The sequence below is a fragment of the Talpa europaea genome, assembly GCF_964194135.1.
Source record: "Talpa europaea genome assembly, chromosome: 11".
NCBI lineage: Eukaryota > Metazoa > Chordata > Mammalia > Eulipotyphla > Talpidae > Talpa > Talpa europaea.
Window position 1 is genome coordinate 20141381 of NC_140078.1, and position 21744 is coordinate 20163124.

General features: G+C 37.3%; 1 protein-coding gene across 1 annotated transcript in view; it reads left to right on the forward strand.

Annotated features, from left to right (window-relative positions):
• ITCH (itchy E3 ubiquitin protein ligase) overlaps window positions 1-21744 on the forward strand; it is a gene marked incomplete at both ends in the record, with an annotated part of 70086 nt that overhangs the window by 35748 nt on the left and 12594 nt on the right. The window contains 8 exons of the mRNA XM_084248053.1: window positions 1192-1276; window positions 5047-5175; window positions 10328-10400; window positions 11156-11227; window positions 16540-16628; window positions 19356-19515; window positions 19745-19878; window positions 20192-20332. Coding sequence (XP_084104179.1) covers window positions 1192-1276; window positions 5047-5175; window positions 10328-10400; window positions 11156-11227; window positions 16540-16628; window positions 19356-19515; window positions 19745-19878; window positions 20192-20332 — 883 coding nt within the window. The remainder of the gene's footprint in view (window positions 1-1191; window positions 1277-5046; window positions 5176-10327; window positions 10401-11155; window positions 11228-16539; window positions 16629-19355; window positions 19516-19744; window positions 19879-20191; window positions 20333-21744) is intronic.

Genomic DNA, 21744 nt, shown 5'->3' on the forward strand with positions numbered 1-21744 from the left:
TCTGGCCTGTACCCTACTTCTTGTATGCATAAATAAATATCTTTAAAAAAAAAAAAAAGTTCAGATACAGGGGTTAAAGTCTCGTGCTATAAAGCTGTTACCAGCCATTGCGGCATGAGTTCGATCCCTGGCCAGGGAGCTAGCTAACCCACATGGTGCAGCACACTTCTGTCTTACTAGCTGCTCCTCTCAGCAGTGTATTTCAATAGATCTGCCTGTTTTGCTCCCTACTCTGTCTCTGGTGAATCCTCTCACCCCCAACCTACACCCCAATTCTTGTATACATAAATAAATAAAAATAAGTCTTTTTGAAAAATAAGTTCAGATACAGGAAGAGACCTATAATTTGAGGAATGACCTGGTAAAGGAGCAGACAACAATAGTTCAGAACAACAGAATTTAATACTAAAATGCAAAACCTTGGTTATTAAAAGAAAATGATATATACATGACCCATAAACTTTAAAAAAAGTTCAGGGAAGCAGGAAATTTTTGTAGAGTGAGAAAAAGAAAAAAGGACACTCCTAAAGCAAGAGATGGGGGCAGACAGATAGATGTCTTTATTGCTTCAGGTGCAATAAATTAAAAAAGCTGAATACTGCTGCCCAGCTTTTGGGTGGAAAGTTAGGGTAGATATTTAGGATTTGGAAACTGGGTTTTTTTAAGGAACAGGATATATATTTGAAACAATGTCTTCCTTCATTGAATAAGCCTCATATATCCCAAAGAAACTTTTAAGTTTTATCTCCCATGATATTTTAAGTAATGAGATAGTGTGATATGAAAAATTCCTAAATGGAAATCTGAGTTTCCTTCCTGTTGCTACTTAATTCTGAGATTTTAGGCAGATTGCATAACCTGTGAGTGTTTCATTATCTTCAAGATAAGCTAAAACCAACTGCCCCATGAACTGTTAAAGATAAAATGTGGTCATGTTTGAAAAGTCAAAATGGTTAGTTCTTCCTGCTTTTGTTGGTTTGAGCAAAAATGGTCCTGTGGGCAGGACACTGTAATTTAGTCATTCTCACTTCTAAGATATAATGATACTTCTAAATTTTAGTATGTGAATAGTGATTTAAAAACTACAAAATCAACAGTACCATGAGAAATGGACACATTCAGCTTATTTTAGTTTGAGAAGGAAAAGTATATCAAACTTTAATGCTTTGCTTTTTGTTTTGTTTTGTTCAGAGAAGAGAACGGACAGCAATGGTAGAGTGTATTTTGTCAACCACAACACTCGTATTACCCAGTGGGAAGACCCCAGAAGTCAAGGGTAAGAATTAGCAGTTACTAGCATACAGTTAACCTCTTAAGGATTATACCAAATATTTGTTCCAGTTATGAAAAGGGTCAAAGTTTACATATTCTTTTCCCTTATTTATAATCATTCACATACTTTAGAAAAAACAAAATTATGCTATTAATATGGTGGATACTGGTTTCTTAAACAGATAGTTAAAAGCAATGTTGTTATAAATGTATATATTTGTGAATACACATGTATTCAAAAATACTTATTTTCAGTAAGACCAGTGTAGTACTCGAAAGCAGGATTTTGCAACCTGAGATCACTGGAGAAAATGGGGGGGAAAAAAACACATGCTCACTTTCAGTAACCTGTACCTGAAATTGAGCATTTCCTTCTATCATGATTGTAGGCAACAACTGTAATAGAATAATAATGTCTAGGAATTTGCCACCAATAAAAACCGCATGTCTTTTAGATCATTCTGCAGTTATTGTAAATATATCAAAATATTGTTTATGTACATCGTTACAGCAACTTGCTAGTGAATATATTTGAAAAAGAGACTTTACAAGTTTGTATTTTTGTTGTCTTGATAACTTCACATCATTGCTTTTCTTTGTAACATTATGGATATTAATTTGCTAAGGCTGCCTTAACTAAGTACCACAGAGTGACTTAAACGACAAATTTTTCACATAGTTGAGGAGGCTAGAAGTCCAAAAGATCAAGTTGTCAACCAAGCTATGCTCTCTCATGGTACTAGGGAAGGATCCATTCTAGGTCTCTCCACTAGTTTTACATAGTTCATGACTTGTGGCCTCGTAACTCCAGTTTTCATGTGGCATTTTCGTGTGTGCATGTCCAGTGTCCATGTTTCCCCTTTTTATTAGAATGTCAGTCATATTAGAGTAGTGGCTCACTGTTTTCTAATATGATTTCTTTTTAACTGATTTCATCTGCAGTGACCCTGTTTCCAAGTCCCGTCACATTCTAAGGTTGCATTTCCACATATGAACTTGCTGGGGAACACAGTTTGGCCCATAACAATATCTAATGCTATGCAGATAGCAGACTGCCAGAGGATTCTGTTCTGCAGGGAGTTTGGAAACTTCTATATTCTGTTCTGCAGGGAGTTTGGAAACTTCTATCTTCAGAGACCACAGCCCCCCCAAATTTGCCCCCACTTCAGATATCAGCCATGAGATGTGGGTTCTCCAGCATTGTTCTCGTATCAGACTAACTGGCTACAGATTCAGGGATTCCCACAACCACTTTCAGGTTTGATAACTCTAGAGAGACTAGAGCTCCACTGAAGACTGTTTAAAGTCATAGGTATGTTTATTTAGGGAAAGTATACAAATTAGAACTAGCACAAGGAAAGAGGCAGAGTCTGGGAAGGTTCCAAGTTCCCATATTGATGTGAAACAGTATGTATAGAATATTGCCAACAAGAAATCTTGCCCAAGTCTATTATACAGAGTTTTTATTGTGGTTCTATTCTATAATGCCTGTCTGGCTAACTTTGCAGCTCTCCCCAGAGTTTGGGTTAATACCATTAGTTTCCAGTTATTCCAGAGGTTGGAATTAAAAGGATATGCCTCAAAATCTTCATCATAAATCACGTTGTTGATTATCTTGTATTCACACCTCAAGCAAACAAAGATATGTCTGGCAGGCAGGACTTTCCAGAGACCTAATGAACACTTTTCAAAGCTAAGGGACAAAGGTCAGACCTTTCTTTGGGTATGGTTAATCCTTCATTGAACTCATTCCATGGCACAAAGTTTTAAGAACCTCTTTTCTAAAGATACGTTTTAAATTAAAAATATTTTTCTGGGTACAACAAATCTCAACACTTTTTACAAAGTTATGGTATTTAAAATGTATTGAATTTCCTCAAAAGGAAGAATTAAGAATTTCAAAGGTAACACCTCTAATTCCTCTCTCAAATTCTATCTCTAAGGTTAGAGATACACTTTTCTGTAATATGCTACCATTTTTTGGTTCCCCCCTCGTACCTTTAAAGTTTCAGAGCTAAAGTTAGAATCACATTTTAATAAATAATATAAATGGCCCACTTCTATCCACTTTGATTTGTTTTCAAGGCAATTTAATACTGAGCCTGTCTTAGAAATATAATTAATGACAAATGAAAATGTTGTCTTTAAAAAAAGATTTTGGTAGCCTATTTTTTTGATATTTGTATAAAGTCTTGTAAATACAGGTAAATGTTCCTAACCATTTATACAGCTTACAGGATACTGTTTTGGGCATTGGTTCTCAACCTTTGGTTCTTCTAAGGTACACTTAAAGAAAATGACATTACTGTCAGCAGTCTAGAATTCCCTTTCTGTAAAACATTGCACTTAATGCCTCCCATCCCTCCCTAATTCTTTCTGATGTGAACTCCCAACATTTCCATTGTTTTCTCTCATACTTAATCTGCCAGATGAGAAAATTCAAATAGTAGAATAAAGAAAAATGAACTGGCACATATGGATAAAACTTGGGACACTTACAAAATCTAAGTTCCTAAAAAGACTGGCTGCCATTATGCATAATACACAAATACATATTGCAAAGAAGTAGTCATAGTTCCTTATTCTTTCTAGTATAATATTTTGAAATCTAAAAACAAATTATTTAGGTTCGTAAGTAAGCTGTTTTTAATATTCTAATGTCTCAGTGGTTTTAATATATATCAAGTTGTCATTTGTATAAGTCATTATGGCCTGTAATCTTTCTCCTGTTTTTATCTCACATCATATTTACAGGGTGGGATGTTGATAAAACACAGGTTGAAATAACTGACAAATGCTGTGCTAGCAGCTTGAAGAAAGTAGTATGAAAGGTCTAAAAGATCAATGTATAGTAGGAACAGTAGTAATAGAATTTGAGTTTACTATGTATTAAACTTTTTATTGTCTCATTTATTCCTTATACAGTCTTATCACATAGACATTGTTATCTCCACCTCATGGACAAAGAAACTGAAGTTTACCGAGATTAAGCAAGGTCCAAATTAGGAAGTGGGTAGGAATACTTGATTAAGAACATTTGAGTTGCCTTAACAGAGTAATAATAGAAAGATTGTGGACAAGAGGTGGGGCTTCACTTGGAGGTGTTGGAGGTATTCTTGTTTAGGGAAATGGTGAAGAGCCATATACTCTGAAATCATAGTTCGTGGAAGGGAGTTGGAGATAGAGTGCAGAAAATACCTGAAAGAGAAAATTGAGGGCAGAGTATAGCGACAGAGTGAGTGCCAGGAGGAGGAGTTTAAATCTTACCTTTGATAGATTTAAAGTTTAAGGAGAAAGTTATAACTTGATCAGATCTCAGTTTTTAATGCTCTGTCAGCAATATGAATAAGAGTGTAGGACCAGGGTGAAACTAGAGACAGGAAAACCAATTATGTATCTGTTGTGAAAGTTTAAAAGAGAGATGAATAAAGCCACTGTAAGCATGGGTTGGGGATTGCAAACAATGATGAACTTGAAGATTGTTACAGTGAATAGGCCGAGTTTGGTTACCATGAGTTGGTTAGGTGGATTGCCAGGGAAATGGGCACTACAGGTCAGATAGACAAGGGAAGACCAAGTGTTGGTTGATGGATCTGTTAGCATATTTAACATATTTGTAGGATATATGGATAGAAAGATCTAGTAAACTTTAAATACTGGACTAAATGGTTTTTTAGAATATTTCTACTGCATTTACAGATATTTTTAGTTTCAGTATTTAGCAATAAGCAACTCTAACATTTTTTATTTGTTATATTTTTCCCATGTTTTTAGACAATTAAATGAAAAGCCCTTACCTGAAGGCTGGGAAATGAGATTCACAGTGGATGGAATTCCGTATTTTGTGGACCATAATAGAAGAACTACCACCTATATTGATCCCCGCACTGGTAAATCTGCCCTGTAAGTTATCTTAGCATTGTAGATTAAAAGTAAAACCGATTTCCTAAGATTGTGATCTAAAGATCAGAATTAGCAAGAAGTGCAATTCTTGTTATTTCTTCAGTTGGCTTACTCATAGTTTTCTGTTCATTAAGTATTTTATATTTTCATTACTCCCTTTAATATCTTCTCCTAGAGCTTTTTCATCTTTGTTACCATCTGGTCACATAGAACTAAGTGAGACTATTTAGAAATTATCAGTACAGTGCTGCCACCAACTAATTCCTGATTTCTGATGTCTCCTTTCATTTCTGTTACCTTTTTTTAAAAAAAGATTTATTTATATTATGCATACAAGAGCTGGGGTACAGGCCAGAGGTGTGGGGGGGGGTGAGAGGATTCACCAGGGACGGGGGGGGGAACAGAACAGGCAGATTCTGTTGCTGACAGGAGCAGCGGTAGAGTCAGGAGAGGTCTGCTGTGCCATGTGGGTTGCTCCTTGGCAGGCCAGGGATTGAACTCGTGCTGCAGTGGCTGTGAATGAGTAGCTTTATAGATTGCGTCTTAACCCCTTGTGCTGTAGTGGCTGCGAATAACCTGATAGGTTGCGTCTTAACCCCTTTCGCCACCAGGAAAGCCCCTTTTTTTAAGATTTATTTATTTCATAGAAGAACTCAGGTATAGGCCAGAGGTGCAGGGGAGTGAGGGGGTGAGAAGATTCATCAGAGACAGAGTGGGGAGCAGATTTACTGAAATACACTGCTAAGAGGAGCAGTGGGCAAGACAGGAAATATCTGCTGCATCATATGTGGATTAGCTCTTTGGCCAGGAATTGAACTCAGCCTGTAGCAGTAATAGTGCTAAGACTTGACCCCTAGGCCTCCAGAGAGGCACCCTTTCATCTTATCCCATTTCTGTTTTGTTTTTGACAAGTAACTTTGTGTTTTGTTTTTTGCTTAATATTTTTTGATGACCTTTTCTTTATTCTGATAAATACTCATAATGAAGTTTACCATTAAATGTATCGTACAGAGGCATGAATACATTTACACTGTTTGCAACCATCGCCACCATCCATTTCCAGACTGTTTTTTATTATCCAACACAGAAATTCTCTACCTATTAACCAGTAACTCCCCATTTCACACTCTCTCCCCCCAGGCTCTGAAGCCTACTGTTAGATTTTCTGTCTCTGTGAATTTGACTACTCATATAAGTGGAATCATACAATATTTGTCCTTTTCTGACTAACTTCACTTATCATCTCTCCAAAGTTCATACTGTAACTTGTATCAGAATTTCATTCCTTTTTAAGGCTGAATAGTATTTCCTTATATGTCTGTCCCACCTTTTGTTTATACATATGTTTGTGGACATTTGGATTCTTTCCACCTTGTAGCTGTTGTGAGTACTGCTACTATAAATATGACTGTACAAATATCTATTTGAGTCTTTGCTTTCAGTTCTTTAATGTATATGCTCAGAAATAGTATATACTGGATCCAATAGTAATTCTGTGGGATTTTTATTTTATTTTATTTTTTATTACTATTTTTTAAAGATTTATTTATACAAGGACTGGGTACAGTCAGAAGCGCAGAAGGGTGAGAGAATTCACCAGAGCCAGAGCGGGGAGCAGAGCAGGCAGAAGGACCGAAGTACACTGCTGAGGGGAGCAGCGGGTGGCAAGAGAGGTCTGCGCGCCATGTGGGATCCTTGCCCAGTGGCTGGGGAGCAGCCGGGGATCGAACCGGTGCTGCAGAGGCTGTGGACAGCTTCGCAACCCAGTGCTCAACCGCTGCGCCAGCGGGGAGACCCCCAATTCTGTGGGTTTTAAAAAAAAATTTTATTTTATTTATGCATACAAGAGCTGGGGTGTAGGCCAGAAGTCAGGGGTGGGGGGGTGGTGGTGAGAGGATTCACCAGAGACACAGTGGGGAGCAGAACAGGCAGATTTACTGAAATACACTGCTGAGGGGAGTAGCTGGTGAGACAGGAGAGGTCTGCTGTGCTGTGTGGGTTAGCTCTCTGGCCAGGGATCAAACTCAGTGCTGTGGTGGCTGTGGATAGCTTCATAATGCTGAGACTTAACCCCTTGCATCACCAGGGAGGCCCAGTAATTATGTGGTGTTTTTGGAGCACTTTCTACAGTGAGTATGCCATTTTACATTCCCACTAATAACATGTATGGGTTTTTGCTTTCTCCACATCCATACCAGTTTTTGCTTTCTGTTTTGTTCATAGTTTTTGTTGTTCTTAATGCGATCCTAATGGATATAAAATAGTATCTTACAGTTTCTATTTTTCTCTGATGATTCACGATATTGAACATCATTTCCTGTGCTTATTGACCATCTGTAGTTTTGAAAAAATATCCACTTGAGTCCTTTGACCATTTTGGGTGCATTTTGGGCTTATGTTGTATTTTGATGAGTTTTAGGAGCTCTCTATATATTCAAATTCATAATTTGCAAATATTTTCTCCCATTCTGTGTGTTTCCTAAGAGTTACATGGCTTTAGCTCTTGCCTTGAAGTCATGAACCCATTTTTAGTTAATTTTTGTAAATGGTACTAGTTAAGGGTCCAGCTTCATCCTTTTGTAAGTGGATATCCAGTTTTCCCAGCAGTAATTAATGAAAATATTGTCTTTTCTCCATTGAGTTGTTAAAAATCATATGATCACATATGTGAGGGTTTATTTAATATGCTTTATATTCCATTGGTTCATATGTTTGTCTTTATTTCAGTGCCATGCTAAATTGATTACTGTAGCTCTTAATAAATTTTGTTAACAAGAAATGTGAGTTCTCCATCTTTGTTGTTCTTATTTGAGATTGTTTTGACATATAGAGTCCCTTGAGATTGTTTTGGCATTTTACCTCTTAAATTCTGATACAAATTACAGTATGGATGGACTTTGGAGAGATGATGCTAAATGAAGTAATAAGCCAATCAGAAAAGGACAAATGTAGTATGATTCCACTTGAGTACTCAAATTCATAGAGACAGAAAATATAGGAGTGGTCTTCAAGTCCCTTGAGATTCCATACTAATTTTAGAATAGATTTTTCTACTTTTGCGGGAAAAAGAAGTGGAATTTTGTTAGGTATTACACTGAAGCTATAGTTCATTTTGGTTAGTATTGACATCTTTTTTTTTTTTTTTTAAAGATTTATTTATTTATTTGTTTGTTTGTTTGTTTATACAAGCACTGGGTACAGTCAGAAGCATGGGAGGGTGAGAGAAGCAGGCAGCAGGAGAGGTCTGCACGCCATGCGGGACCCTCCTCCGGTGGCCGGGTTGCAGCCGGGGATCCAACTGGCGTTGCAGAGGCTGCGGACAGCTTCGCGACCCAGCGCTCAAACCGCTGCACCACCGGGGAGGCCCAGTATTGGCATCTTAATATTGTTTTCTAATCTGTGAACACTGTCTTTACATTTCTTTTTTTTTCTTTAATTTCTTTTAGCAATGTTCTATAGTTTTAATTGCACGTAGTTTGGCAGAGTGTGGATTGTGGTCCTGAGACCAATCCCTAGTGGTTACCAAGGGATAACTGTCTTGTCAGTCAAAAGTTACACACAGATTTTCCACCACAAGGGATTGACACTTCTAATAATCCCATCCTTCCCTGCTGCCCAGTTATTCAAGGGTCAACTGCCATGACATTAAATCCAAGAAGATGTAAATTGACTAAAGTGGAGTTTACCCCCAGCAATGCAAGATCCGTTTAATATTAAAATGTCAAATCAGTGTAATTCCTCATAGTAGCAGATTCAAGGAGAAAAATAATCATTTCAAAAAAGCATTTGACAAAATACAAGATATGATAAACTCTCAGCAGTGGAGACTTTGCTACCTGAAAATGGTATTTACAAAAAACTTGCAACCAACATCCACTTGATGAAATCGCTCTTAAAATCAAGAATAAGATAACGTGCCATCACTACTTCCAGTCAACATTGTATTGGTATTGTATTGGTAAGATTAGAGAAAGAAATAAAGGTTATAGATTGGTCAGGAAGAATTAAAACTTAGTTTCTCACAGATAAATATAACTGTGTATATGGAAAATCATAAGGAACCTAGTAAAAACTGCTCTAACTAGCAAGTGAATTTAACAGTGTTGCCATGCCAGATACAAAGTCAATAAGCAAAATCAAGTGTATTTCTACACTGAAAATTTATAAAATGAAAATTTAAAGTAGCTTAGTGGGGAAAGCAAATAGTCTACTGGGGTGAAATCCAGGGCTAACCTGGAAGCCTCATGATGTGACCAGTGATCTAAACTTCTTTTCTTCGGTTCTACCTTCAAAAACTAATTTCAATCTCTATCTTCAAGGCACCTCATTGTTTTGTGGTAACAGCTATTATAAAACTTTAGCTGTCATAACCTAGAATATGGAGGAACGGCAAATTGGAAAGTGAAGAAAATCCCTTTCCCAGCTATCTCGTCTCTCTGGCCAAAGCCACACTAGGAAATGTAGTTTTTATTCTAGGTAGCATTTTGCCCAAGTAAATATTAAGAATCTGATTTAAGGACAAAAGAGAAAATGGATATGGGGACAAATTACTAGAACCTTCTTTACCTAGTCCTCTTAGATTTCACTGTACTTAGGAAAGGTCCACAACAATAGCTTTTAAAAAAGCAGAATTTTTTTCTGTGTCTTACCTTTAAGTAGGCACTGAGAAATATTTTTAAAAAGAGAAAGTATTGTGTATGTTATGTATTAGGGGCCTCCCTGGTGGTCTGGGAGTTAAGTCTCAGCACTAGCACCACGAAAGCCCACCATGACAGCCGGAGTTTGATCCCTGGCCAAGGAGCTAAGCATCATGGCACAGCAGACCTTTCCTGTTTCTTCAGCTTGCTCCCATTAGTAGTGTATTTCGGTGGATCTGCCTATTCTACTCCCTACTCTGTCTCTGGTGAATCCTCTCATGCCTCGCACCACTGGCCTACATCCCAGTTCTTGTATGCATAAATAAATAAAATAAATAAAAATCTTACAATAATGGAACAATTCTTTTAAAAAAAGAGCATGCTATATTAGATAGGGGTTTTTGTATTTGACTACTAAGAACTAAGGGGATGTGGTATTTTGCTTTTTTTTTTTTTTTTTTTTAGTATTTTATCTTGCTAAGCAGCTATGCTAATATATTAACATTCTTCCTCAGAGACAATGGACCCCAAATAGCCTATGTACGCGACTTCAAGGCAAAGGTTCAGTATTTCCGGTTCTGGTGTCAGGTTAGTGTTGGTACTATATTTCTGTATTCACTTTTTTTTGTTATGTTGCTTATATTACACAGTGATTTTGAACATAAATAACTCAAATAAACAGGTACAATAGAAAGCATCAAAATATCTTCTGTTTTTCAATTTTAGTAATTTTATGGCTTCTGTTTTCCAGAAGAAAAAATTTGAAGCCATTTGAGTAAGAAAGCATTTCTACTCTTTTCTGCAGTACCTGTTACTTCACATTGCAGAAACCTTTAAACAAATGGGTTTAAACATTTTCTTATTAATTCTGACCAGCCCCTTTCATCTTTAGCATTTGGTATAAATGACTTTGATAGATACATATGTATGCTTATAGTAATTTTCCAAGATGTGATTAATTATTTCTGATGTATAAGTACTGAATCAATTATTTTTATAGCTTCTAAATTAACATAATAGTGAAGGATATATATTTTTAAACTCCAAACTCTTGTAATTAACTGATTCATGTAAGAAAGAAAAATCTGAATTAGCTTTGTGAAAATAAATTAAGTAAAGATTTGTTAAACTCATTAAATAAGCAGTGTTCACATGAGATTTTTCTGTTTCTCATAAATTATAATTAGTATGAATGATCACAAGTGAATGATTAAACATTACTTAATGTTCATAATCTACTTGCTTCTGTAAGCAAAGATAAAAGTAAATAAAGCTTTCCCTTCTGGTTTTTTGATGCCATTTTAATGGTGAGAATTGACTTTTATATCATTCTTATATTTCAGCAATTGGCCATGCCACAGCACATAAAGATTACAGTGACACGAAAAACATTGTTTGAGGATTCCTTTCAGCAGGTACTGTTTTATTCACTTAATAGTTTATCCTATTGGCTGCCTGTCCAGTTTTAACAGCTTGGAATGCTTAGAGTTGAAATCCTTGCATTTCTAACTCTAATCCCATTTCAGCTACCTTAGTAGTATTTAACAGGGGCATATGCATATGGTTTTGTGTTTGTATTTCTTATATGTGTGTGTTCTGTTTTTGAAGTGTCAACAACTTACACTGATTAGTGAGTTTTAGGTTTCCATTTCTAAACTAAGTGTTTGATTTGAAATAGATTTTTAAGTAAGAAAATAGGCTGTAGATAGACAAATGTTGACATATCCGACATAATTGGGTGAGTAGAAAAGGAGAGGGGCTTTTTTTGTACTTTTGTATTAACGCTTTTTACAACAGCATATTTTACTGTTATAATTTAAAATTTTTTATGTAGGAAGATCACAAGGGACTGTGGTGATGGATTATGGGTGCTTTGGTGATGACAGAACTACAGTCACCATACCTGAGGGGAGAAATATATTGTCCAAAAATTAAAAATATAAGGAAAAAGTACTAAAATCAACGAAGCCCTTACACATGAAAAAATAAAAATTTTGTGTGTCAGAGAAATTGGTTATTGAGGACATATCTCAAAATCTATTGGAAAAATTTTAGAAATAGTCAACAGATTTTTTTAGTGATTCTGTTGGGAGAGGCCAGGGTTCAGCCAGTCATCACACAAGATCCAATACATAGCAGAGGAAGTTTGATATAACGAAAGCAGCTTTAATTGGCTGCCAGCAACCTGAAAAGATAGGGGACTTAAATATCCCAAATAACCATCTTGTCTTCCCAACTCAGCAAGGTGATTATATGGGAAGGTGAGGTTTGCATGGACTGACTTATATACCTCTGTTGTTGCTTTTCTCTTAGCAGAGAGTGCCTTGTCAAGATTTTCAGGCTACACCAGTTTATTTTTAAAAGTTTGCTGTTCTGACCCCTTCCAGAACCAACTACCTTCTATGAGGCATATTCCATTATCATTTGGGCCAACCCTATTTGGCAGGGTATTTACCCCCAAGGGGACTTCGAGTGTTAACTTTGGGTGTTTAATTGGAAACTATTTTAACTATATCCTTTCTCTTCTCTTTATTGCACACTAATTATATTAAATTCCTTTCCATTGAAAGTCTTTTAAAACAACAAAAGATGATGAATGTCTTTTGGAAAAAAAAATGTGAGAGCTAGTCCTCTAGCTGTTCCTATGCAGCCTGGATCCTGAAAAACATGAGGGAGGGGATGGGGAAACAAAGAAGAAAAGAAAGAAACAATATGCAGTAGAAATGCAGACTTACAACTCCCAACTATCAATGTCTTCTCCCATATCTGTGGTACGAGTATCTGCCATCCTCGTACAGTTCTGTTTGAATCAGCTTGGCCTAAGAAATGATATCCAATCTCCTCCTGAGAGCCTGTAGAGATAAGCAGCATTTGCTTTTCCATTTTTTTTTTTCCAAAGTCCATGAACAGGACTGCAGTCCACATTGAACACCTCAGATAAATTACAGGGGCTACTAAGAGCATGTATCTTATTGTCCACTAATCTAGGAAGCAGATGACCAATCCAGAAGTCAGTCAGGTTTCCTTCTATAGCTACCCTTTGGCAGTTCAATTTGAGCATTCTTCTGCCAGCTAGTGGGGAACAATAAGGAAAAAAAGAACATTTAGTCACATTCTTGCAAAGATATGAGTATGTTGAGAGGTTTTTGGCTTTCCAGTCTTTAGTGGCTAGGAGTATTAATTGTTCCAGTTCTCATCCCTCAAAGTTGTTCTTCAGTGGAGAGTGGTGTACCCACAGCTTGATACCTGTGAACTTTAAAGAAGTGTAGGTGGTTAATAGCACATCATATGGTCCAGACTAGTGCTCAGTTAGCTGTAACTGAGTGTTTCCATCTCTCCATGTTTTTAGAAGTGCCTGGTCCCAAGGCTTAAAGGTGTGAATGGGCTTGTCAGTTGGGTAAGAACCTTGAAACAGACAACTTTGCCAGTTTTTATAAATTCAGTAAGAAAAGAAATAACGTTAGACTTTTAAAAGTTACTTTGCAATAACTTTTAATAAAGAATCTCCAATTGATAGTTCTTAAATGGTCAGTCATCCCAAGTGTCAGGAGCATACCAAGGTCTTGCCATCAGACTTCACCTTTATCTCTGGGTATCTTCTTCTGTCAGGTTCTCCCAAGATAATCTGAGGTTCCTGGATCTGCCAATGGGTGGACTTTTTTATCTTTCTGATAGAGGAGGCTGTAACTTTGTGAACCAAGGTGCCAGGCTATTTATTTTCTTGTTGGCTCTGAGATCAGCCTGGTTCCTTAAAGCGTTCTGGCCTCAAATATATGACATTTTTGTTAAACCCTCTCTAATATATTCATATTTATTATAGAATGGGAAAAAGAGTGTTTGCCATCAGATAAGAAAAATACTTTAAATTTCAGGTATCAGAGAAAAACAAAGCTTATGTTACAAAAAAATTAATGTAATTTACTACTGTTAGCTAAAAAAGAGAAAGTTTCTTACATTTGGGAAAAGCAAAAGCATTTATTAAAAAAATTAAAAACTGAATTAGTTTACATCTTTTATTTTGCAATTTTATTTACCAACCAATAGCAGCTAAATGTGTTTTTTTTTTTTAAAGAGGCATGTATTTTATTTATTTTTATTTATTTATTTATTTGTTTATACATGCACTGAGTACAGTCAGAAGCGCGGGAGGGTGAGAGAATTCACCAGAGCCAGAGCGGGGAGCAGAGCAGGCAGAAGGACTGAAGTACACTGCTGAGGGGAGCAGCGGGTGGCAGGAGAGGTCTGCGCGCCATGTGGGACCCTCTCCGGTGGCTGGGGAGCAGCCGGGGATCAAACCAGCGCTGCAGAGGCTGCGGGCAGCTTCGCAACCCAGCGCTCAACCGCTGCGCCACGGGGGAGGCCCTAAATGTTGTGATTTTTTTTTCCATAGAGAAAATTAAAATGATCAGTGAAAAAAAGTCTTAAAATGAAAACATCCACTTTATTTTTTTAAGATTTATTTATTTATACAAGCACTGGGGTACAAGCCAGAGGCGCGGGAGGGTGAGAGAATTCACCAGAGACAGAGCAGGGAACAGAACAGGCAGAAGGACCAAAATACACTGCTGAGGGGAGCAGCAGCCGAGACAGGAGAGATCTGCTGCACCATGTGGGCATCTCCCTGACTGGCCGGGAATGGAACCGGCGCTGCAGAGGCTGTGGACAGCTTCACAACGCTGCGCTCAACCTGCTGCGCCCTTGGGGAGGCCCCATTTAGTCTTGGGGAGGCCCCATTTAGTCTATGTTTATGGTCAGATGTGGAAGTGATTATTATCAAGCCCCTTTTGGTAGCTACAGCTTCAAGAACTTCCAGGCTGGATGCAAAAGGCAAAGAAATTGTCTGAGATAGTTGACGGTAGCTGGCTTCTTGGTTTCTGAAATAGTTATGTGTTTATTCTAATTGAACCTTGGTTATTAACATTAAAGCCAAAACCAGTCAGCTGTCCTAAGTAAGAGCAGGTAGCTTTCTGGTGTCAGAGCTTTATTGATGAGAATTCTGACTCTTTCCCTTGATCATGCTGTAAGTATCCAAGACCATCCCCACCCCAGTTGATACCTATTCAAATTTTCGTATTCATAGCCACTGTGTCATTCTCGGTATGCCAGTTTCTTGGAACATAATTTTCCAGTGGCAGAGCTAAAAAGATGCAAAACATGATTATGTGTTCTTTATCTTTTTGCCTTTTTTCTCTCTTTTTACTTTTGAAACCTAAAGGTTTCAGCAGAATGACAAGCCAAATGGTACTAAAAATACAGTTTAAAATTCTCACCCTACATTTGACATCCACTGAATAATGTGAAGTAAAAACTTAAGAGGAAAATTTTTTATTGCTTTGGAAGAGTGACAAATCTGATAACAAAATTAGCACCAGATTTTCTTCACAAACTATTGGATAAAGTTATTTTGGGTAGTGTTTTTGTTAACATAGCACCACTCCTTATGGGGCAATTGTAAGAGAAAAATTTGCTTTTCCTTCATATTAGGCATTTGTTAGAAATGCCCTAAAGACATTTTAAACCTATAACATCTCATTTGTATTGCTCTATATTTGGCCTATAGTATTTACAGAATATTTGTCAAAAAACATTAATTTTTTGGTTACATTTAGGATTTTCTTGTTTGAGTGGAATATGAATTCATGAAAATGTTATTATCTGTTTGTAGGAACTTAAAGATCCCTGGAATAACAATACAGGTTACTTCGTGAACCTCTCTGGATATTTTTATTTTTTATTTATTTTTAAAAATTTATTTATTTATACAAGCACTGGATATAGTCATAAGCGTGGGAAGGTGAGAGAATTCACCAGAGCCAGAGCGGATAACAGAACAGGCAGACTGACGAAATACACTGCTGAGGGAAGCAGCAGGTGCGGCAGGAGAGGTCTGTTGCACCATGTGGGACCCTTGCCGTCAGGCGGGGATTGAAGCAGCACTGCAGAGGCTGCGGGCAGCTTGGCAGCCCAGCGCTCAACCTCTGCGCCACCAGGGGAGGCCCTCTGTGGATATTTTTAAATGTTAGAGTTCATTCTTATTATTTATAAAACAGAAGCATTGTATCAACTTCTTTTTCTCTAGGCCCTGCCTCCTCTCTTCACCCCCCAAGATTAATTAATATTTGTAATGTTCTAATGGCTCAATTTTGGAAAAATAATTAGTTTCACAAAGGAAGAACCCAAATGACCTATGCATTATACCTCAATAATGGTACTGCCCTTCAAATATGAAGATGACCTCATTAACCACTCTAGTAGGGCAAAAATCTAAGTAGTTCTTCGGGTTTTAATAGGTTTCCACTGAGATGGGTTTCCAAAGTTAAATATATTCCCTCTGTGTCCACTGGTTTTCATTTCCAAGTTAGGCAGTTGACTTATTATGTGTACCCTTTCTCTATTAACAAACCCAAACCTAACCAAACCAAAAAAAACAAAACTAAAAACCTAACCCTTTGACAATGCCCACAGGTACTCTGATGTAAGCAAGTGAATGGAGCAACTTACTAAGTCAATATTAAGATCATTTAAAAATATATAGGAATAAAATATATATAATTATAAAATATGAAACTAATGTATTTTCTGTATTTATGGTGTTGACTAGACCATAAACACCATGTTACTTCATTAGGAATTTAAGTTACCTGTGATGAAGATATTAAACCTGGATATGGTAGAATGGTGTTTCAGTAACTGCTTTCACGAATTCTTTTACTGTATTGTTTTCTAGATAATGAGCTTCAGTCCCCAAGACCTGCGAAGACGTTTGTGGGTGATTTTTCCAGGAGAAGAAGGCTTAGATTATGGAGGTGTAGCAAGGTAGTGGTAATATGTAATATGAATATTCAAAACTTAGTTCCTTTTCTTCAAAGGTGCTGTTATACTTTGCTTGAAAACATTTTCTCAATCTAATATTTCAGGAAAATGAAATGGAGCAAATTACTTTATCTTTATTATGCTGCAGCTACAGAATTTCAATAAACTTAAATTCAGCACTTTCTCTAAGGCATTGCTAGTTGATTTCATCCATATCACTCATTTGATCCTTTGATTAACACTGTGAGATAGAACTTTATAAAAATGATGAGGTTTACAACACACTTAAAGCACATGACTAAGTTGTAGAGCCTGAAAACAAGCTTTGCATCATCAAATCAGTATCCATTATTGTAATCACTACTTCATGTCGATTCCATGTAAGGCCCTAGAGTGATCAGGTCATTTTCCTCCCCATCAGTTATTAATGATAGAATGATCAGACAGTTATCCATTTCTCAACTGGCATTAATAATGTGTCTTTCGGGATATAGAGGCTATATAAAATAGGAGTGGAAATTTTTAGTTCTGCCTTCTTTGTGTGGAGTTTCTTATCAAACCCTAGAAGATAGACTCAAAAGAAAACTGCTTTCCTTATTCCATTTATTATATGAAATTAAAAATTTGCATAGCAGTGCAGTGTGGAAAGGCAAGGACTTTGGGGTCAACTGGATTTGAATCCTTTTTTTACATACAGTAATATAATCTAGGACAAACAGTTTCATTCGTAAAGTAAGTATATTCATATCTACTCTTCTAGGATTATTGTGAAAAATAGAATTAATATTTGTTAATGACCTTTGTGTGTTCCCTAACTGGTAGCTACATTTTAGTAGTTTTTAACTTGCTGTATTTCAAAGTTCACATTTTAGAATGTATGAAATAATCATTAGTAAAAAATGAGTAGAACCATTTAATTTTGGTTTTAAAGATAATTCAGAATGGCAGCATTTTTAATTAGGAAATCAACTAGCAATATTAAGTATGTACAGTATACCACTAGAGGCCATGAACTAACAGGAAAAGATACTCTTAAACAGAAGCTGAATATTGCATATATTGCCCCAGAGCAACTCTGCCTAGTGTTCCAAAACAACCACCCTTGCACACAGTAACTATAATCTTATAGTCATATGTTGATATTTTCATAGCATTTGAATTAGAGCTAATAAGAGCATGTTTCCTTTTTTTTTAAAAAAAAAAAGATTTATTTCTTTATTTATACAAGCACTGGGTATAGTCAGAAGCTTGGGAGGGTGAGAGAATTCACCAGAGTCAGTGCAGGGAACAGAACAGGCAGACTGCAAAATACACTGCTGAGGGGAGCAGCAGGTGTGGCAGGAGAGGTCTGTTGAGCCGCGCTCAATCGCTGTGCCACCGGGGAGGCCCCATTTTTCTTTTAAATGAATGTCTTAAGTACTTGATTGCCTTTGGAAAAGTAAAGTGACACTTGGTGAGGATTACTTTTGTGGGTCTTAGAAATACATGTAATAATGCTAGACTCATTTCAGTTGCTCTAATTACATGTGTCAAAGTGAATTTTTTTTTAAAATATTTATTTATGCATACAAGAGCTGGGGCACGGGCCAGAGATATAGGGGGTGAGAGGATTCACCAGAGACAGAGTGGGGAACAGAACAGGTAGACTGACTGAAATACACTGCTGAGGGGAGCAGCGGGTGAGACAGGAGAGGTCTGCTTCACCATGTGGGTTGCTCCTTGGCCGGCTGGGGATCGAACTTGTGCTGCAGAGGCTGCGGACATCTTCACAGTGCGATGCTTAACCCCTTGCGCCACCAGGGAGGCCCTCAAAGTGAATTTTAACCTTAACTATGTATAACATTTCATTGAGTCTAAGACCATCATTTTCATATTTTAATATTCTAAATTAACCATTTTAACTGGAAAGAAATTTTTAGTGGTTCATCATGTAATGGGGTGTTCAAAGTCCGTGTCTTAGATTTTTTTGAAATATAATAAATAAACTGTGTAAATGTAAATGTTAGCTGTGCAGTAGATGTCAGTTTGAACAGAAGCGGTAAAATTCAGCATGGGTTTAAACGACTATCACTAGAGCCTCCGTGGTGGAACAGGCATTGAAGTCTCAGCACTACCAAGCTATTGCCATCCACTGCGGCATGAGTTTGATCCCTGGCCAGGGCACTAACCCATGTGGTGTGGGAGACCTCTCCTGTCTGTCCACTGCTCCCGTCAGCAGCATATTTCAGTAGATCCATGTGTTCTGCTCCCCATTTGTTCTGTGGTGAATCCTCTCACTTCCCACACCTCTGACCTACACCCCAGCTCTTGTATGTATAAATAAATAAAAATAAATCTTAGGGCCTCCCCGGTGGCGCAGTGGGTTAAGCGCAGCACCGTGAAGCTGTCCACAGCTTCTGCAATGCGGGTTCGATTCCTAGCCAGCCAGGGAGATTCCCACATGGTGCAGCAGACCTCTCCTGTCGCTCCCACTGCTCCCCTCAGCAGTGCTTTCAGTCTGTCTGCCTGTTCTGCTCCCTACTCTGTCTCTGGTGAATCCTCTCACCCTCCTGTGCCTCTGGCCTGTACCCCAACTATTGTATAAATAAAAAATAAATCTTAAAAAAAAACTTAAATAAAAACTTATCACTAGCTAAGATGTATAGATTCCTCACAAATTTTAAGTGTTCTTTGGTTTATTAGCATGGTTGCTTAGAAGATTTTTCACCCTGAATTTTCTTTTGATTTCAGAGAATGGTTCTTTCTTTTGTCACATGAGGTGTTGAACCCAATGTATTGCCTGTTTGAATATGCAGGAAAGGATAACTACTGCTTGCAGATAAACCCCGCTTCTTACATCAATCCAGATCATCTAAAATATTTCCGTTTTATTGGCAGGTTTATTGCCATGGTAAGTAAAGGTCAAAAACTGTAAATCTGCTAATTCAGCAGTATTAAAACATTGTTTCTTTAACTTTCTCATTTGCTATTTTCTCATTTCTAAGATTAAGTTTGTTGCATTTGTTCTTTCCCCAGAAATGTGCCATAATTGATCATATAAGGGAGGTTTTTCTTAAGTGAAGAACTCATCTAACATTATAAAATGACGTATAAGTGGTATTATTTTCTTTTTTGCATAGGCCTTGTTCCATGGGAAATTCATAGATACTGGTTTTTCTTTGCCATTCTATAAGCGTATTTTGAACAAACCAGTTGGACTCAAGGATTTAGAATCTATTGATCCAGAGTTTTACAATTCTCTCATTTGGGTTAAGTAAGTTCATTTCCATTTAATTTATCAAAATGTAACCTATATATTTTCATTATGGTGTTGTAACTTATTTAAACTGTAAGCATGTGATTGATTAAATTTAGTCTTACATCAAACTTGTCTCATTATTTAACATGATACATTTTACAAAAATATACTTAACCTCTTAGGCAAAAATGTTACTTTAGAGCATTATCTTCCAGTTTTCTTATGTTGATGTTACAGTTTAATAGTAATTCTTTAAGAACATAGTCCTTTATTTAAAAACTTATGATTGTATTAGTGTTAATAGATAGTGTTAATTTCACTTGTGCAGAGAAAATAATATTGAAGAATGCGGTTTGGAAATGTACTTCTCCGTCGATAAAGAAATTTTAGGTGAAATCAAGAGTCATGATTTGAAACCCAATGGTGGCAACATTCTTGTAACAGAAGAAAATAAAGAAGAATATATCAGGTGAGAGAGAATTCTTTTAACATAGTTTAGCCTTTCTGTTGGAGTACAGCATGTTGATATTTGCATAGTAGTACTAGTGGACAGTATTTCAAAAAATAATATTTGCGGGCCTCCCTGGTGGCACAAGGGGTTAAGCACCGCACTGTGAAGCAATCCGCAGCCTCTGCAGCACGAGTTTGGTCCCCAGGCCGGCCAGGGAGCAACCCACATGGCGCAGCAGACCTCTCCTGTCTCGCCCGCTGCTCCCCTCAGCAGTGTATTTCGTCAGTCTGCCTGTTCTGCTCCCTGCTCTGCCTCTGGTGAATCCTCTCACCCCCTGCATCTCTGGCCTGTACCCCAGCTCTTGTATGCATAAATAAAGTAAAATTTAAAAAAATAATAATAATATTTGCCTTTTAATATTATGAGAATTGATTATACATTATTAAGGATTACTTTCTGCCTTATAAATGTGTTGGGAAAGGAACAAGGAAAGTGCTATGGATGTCAAAGGAGTGAGCAACCATTTCATCTAACTGTAGTTATTTAGCTAGAACAAGTAGTCGATATTTAAGTCAACTTAAGGTTGGGAAGGATTTAGTTGTACAGAAATGAGAGCTAAAGTTTTGAGCAAAGATAATGGAGACTGGAAAGCACAAATCACATCTGGTAAATAGGACGAGTAGACATGGTCTGTGGTGTAGTCAGATTGAGGTAGCTCAGAGTTGCTATTCCATTCTGCCATGTCTTACATTTTAGAAGACAAGGAAAAGTTGTGGAAGTTAATGAATTAAAATAACCTTTAAAAGAATAGAACTATAGCCAATTAGTAGATACAGAGACCAGATTAAAAGAAATTAAATATTAAATTCAGTAGTCAGTCTAAATTTCTCATCCAGCAAGACTGGCAACAAAACAATGAGAGGTAGGAGGATTTCTGGTGGTGGAAGCAGGATGGAGGTACTATCCTGAAGGTTATCTCAAACCAGACCTTACAAAGAAATAGTCTAGTGGTAATGGGTTTTATACTCCCATTCCAGTGCAGTTTCAGTTTAACTGGGATTTGGAAAATTTGTAAAGTAATAGAATAAGAGTTTTGGTCATATGGAACTTTTACTTTCCCCAAAGTGGGAGTTTTAACGGTAGAAGTAGCACTAGATCACTCTTTTAAATACCAATTTTGGGGGCCTCCCTGGTGGCTCAAGAAGTGAAGTCTCAGCACTATGACGCTATTGGCAGCCACTGCAGCATAAGTTTGATCCCTGGCCAGGGAGCTAATCCACATGCACAGCAGACCTCTCCTGTTTTGCCTGCTGCTCCCCTCAGCAGTATATTTCAGTCAGTCTGCCTGTTCTCTTCCCCACTCTGTGTCTGGTGAATCCTCTCACCCCCGCACCTCTGGCCTGTACTCCAGCTCTTATATGCATAAAAAA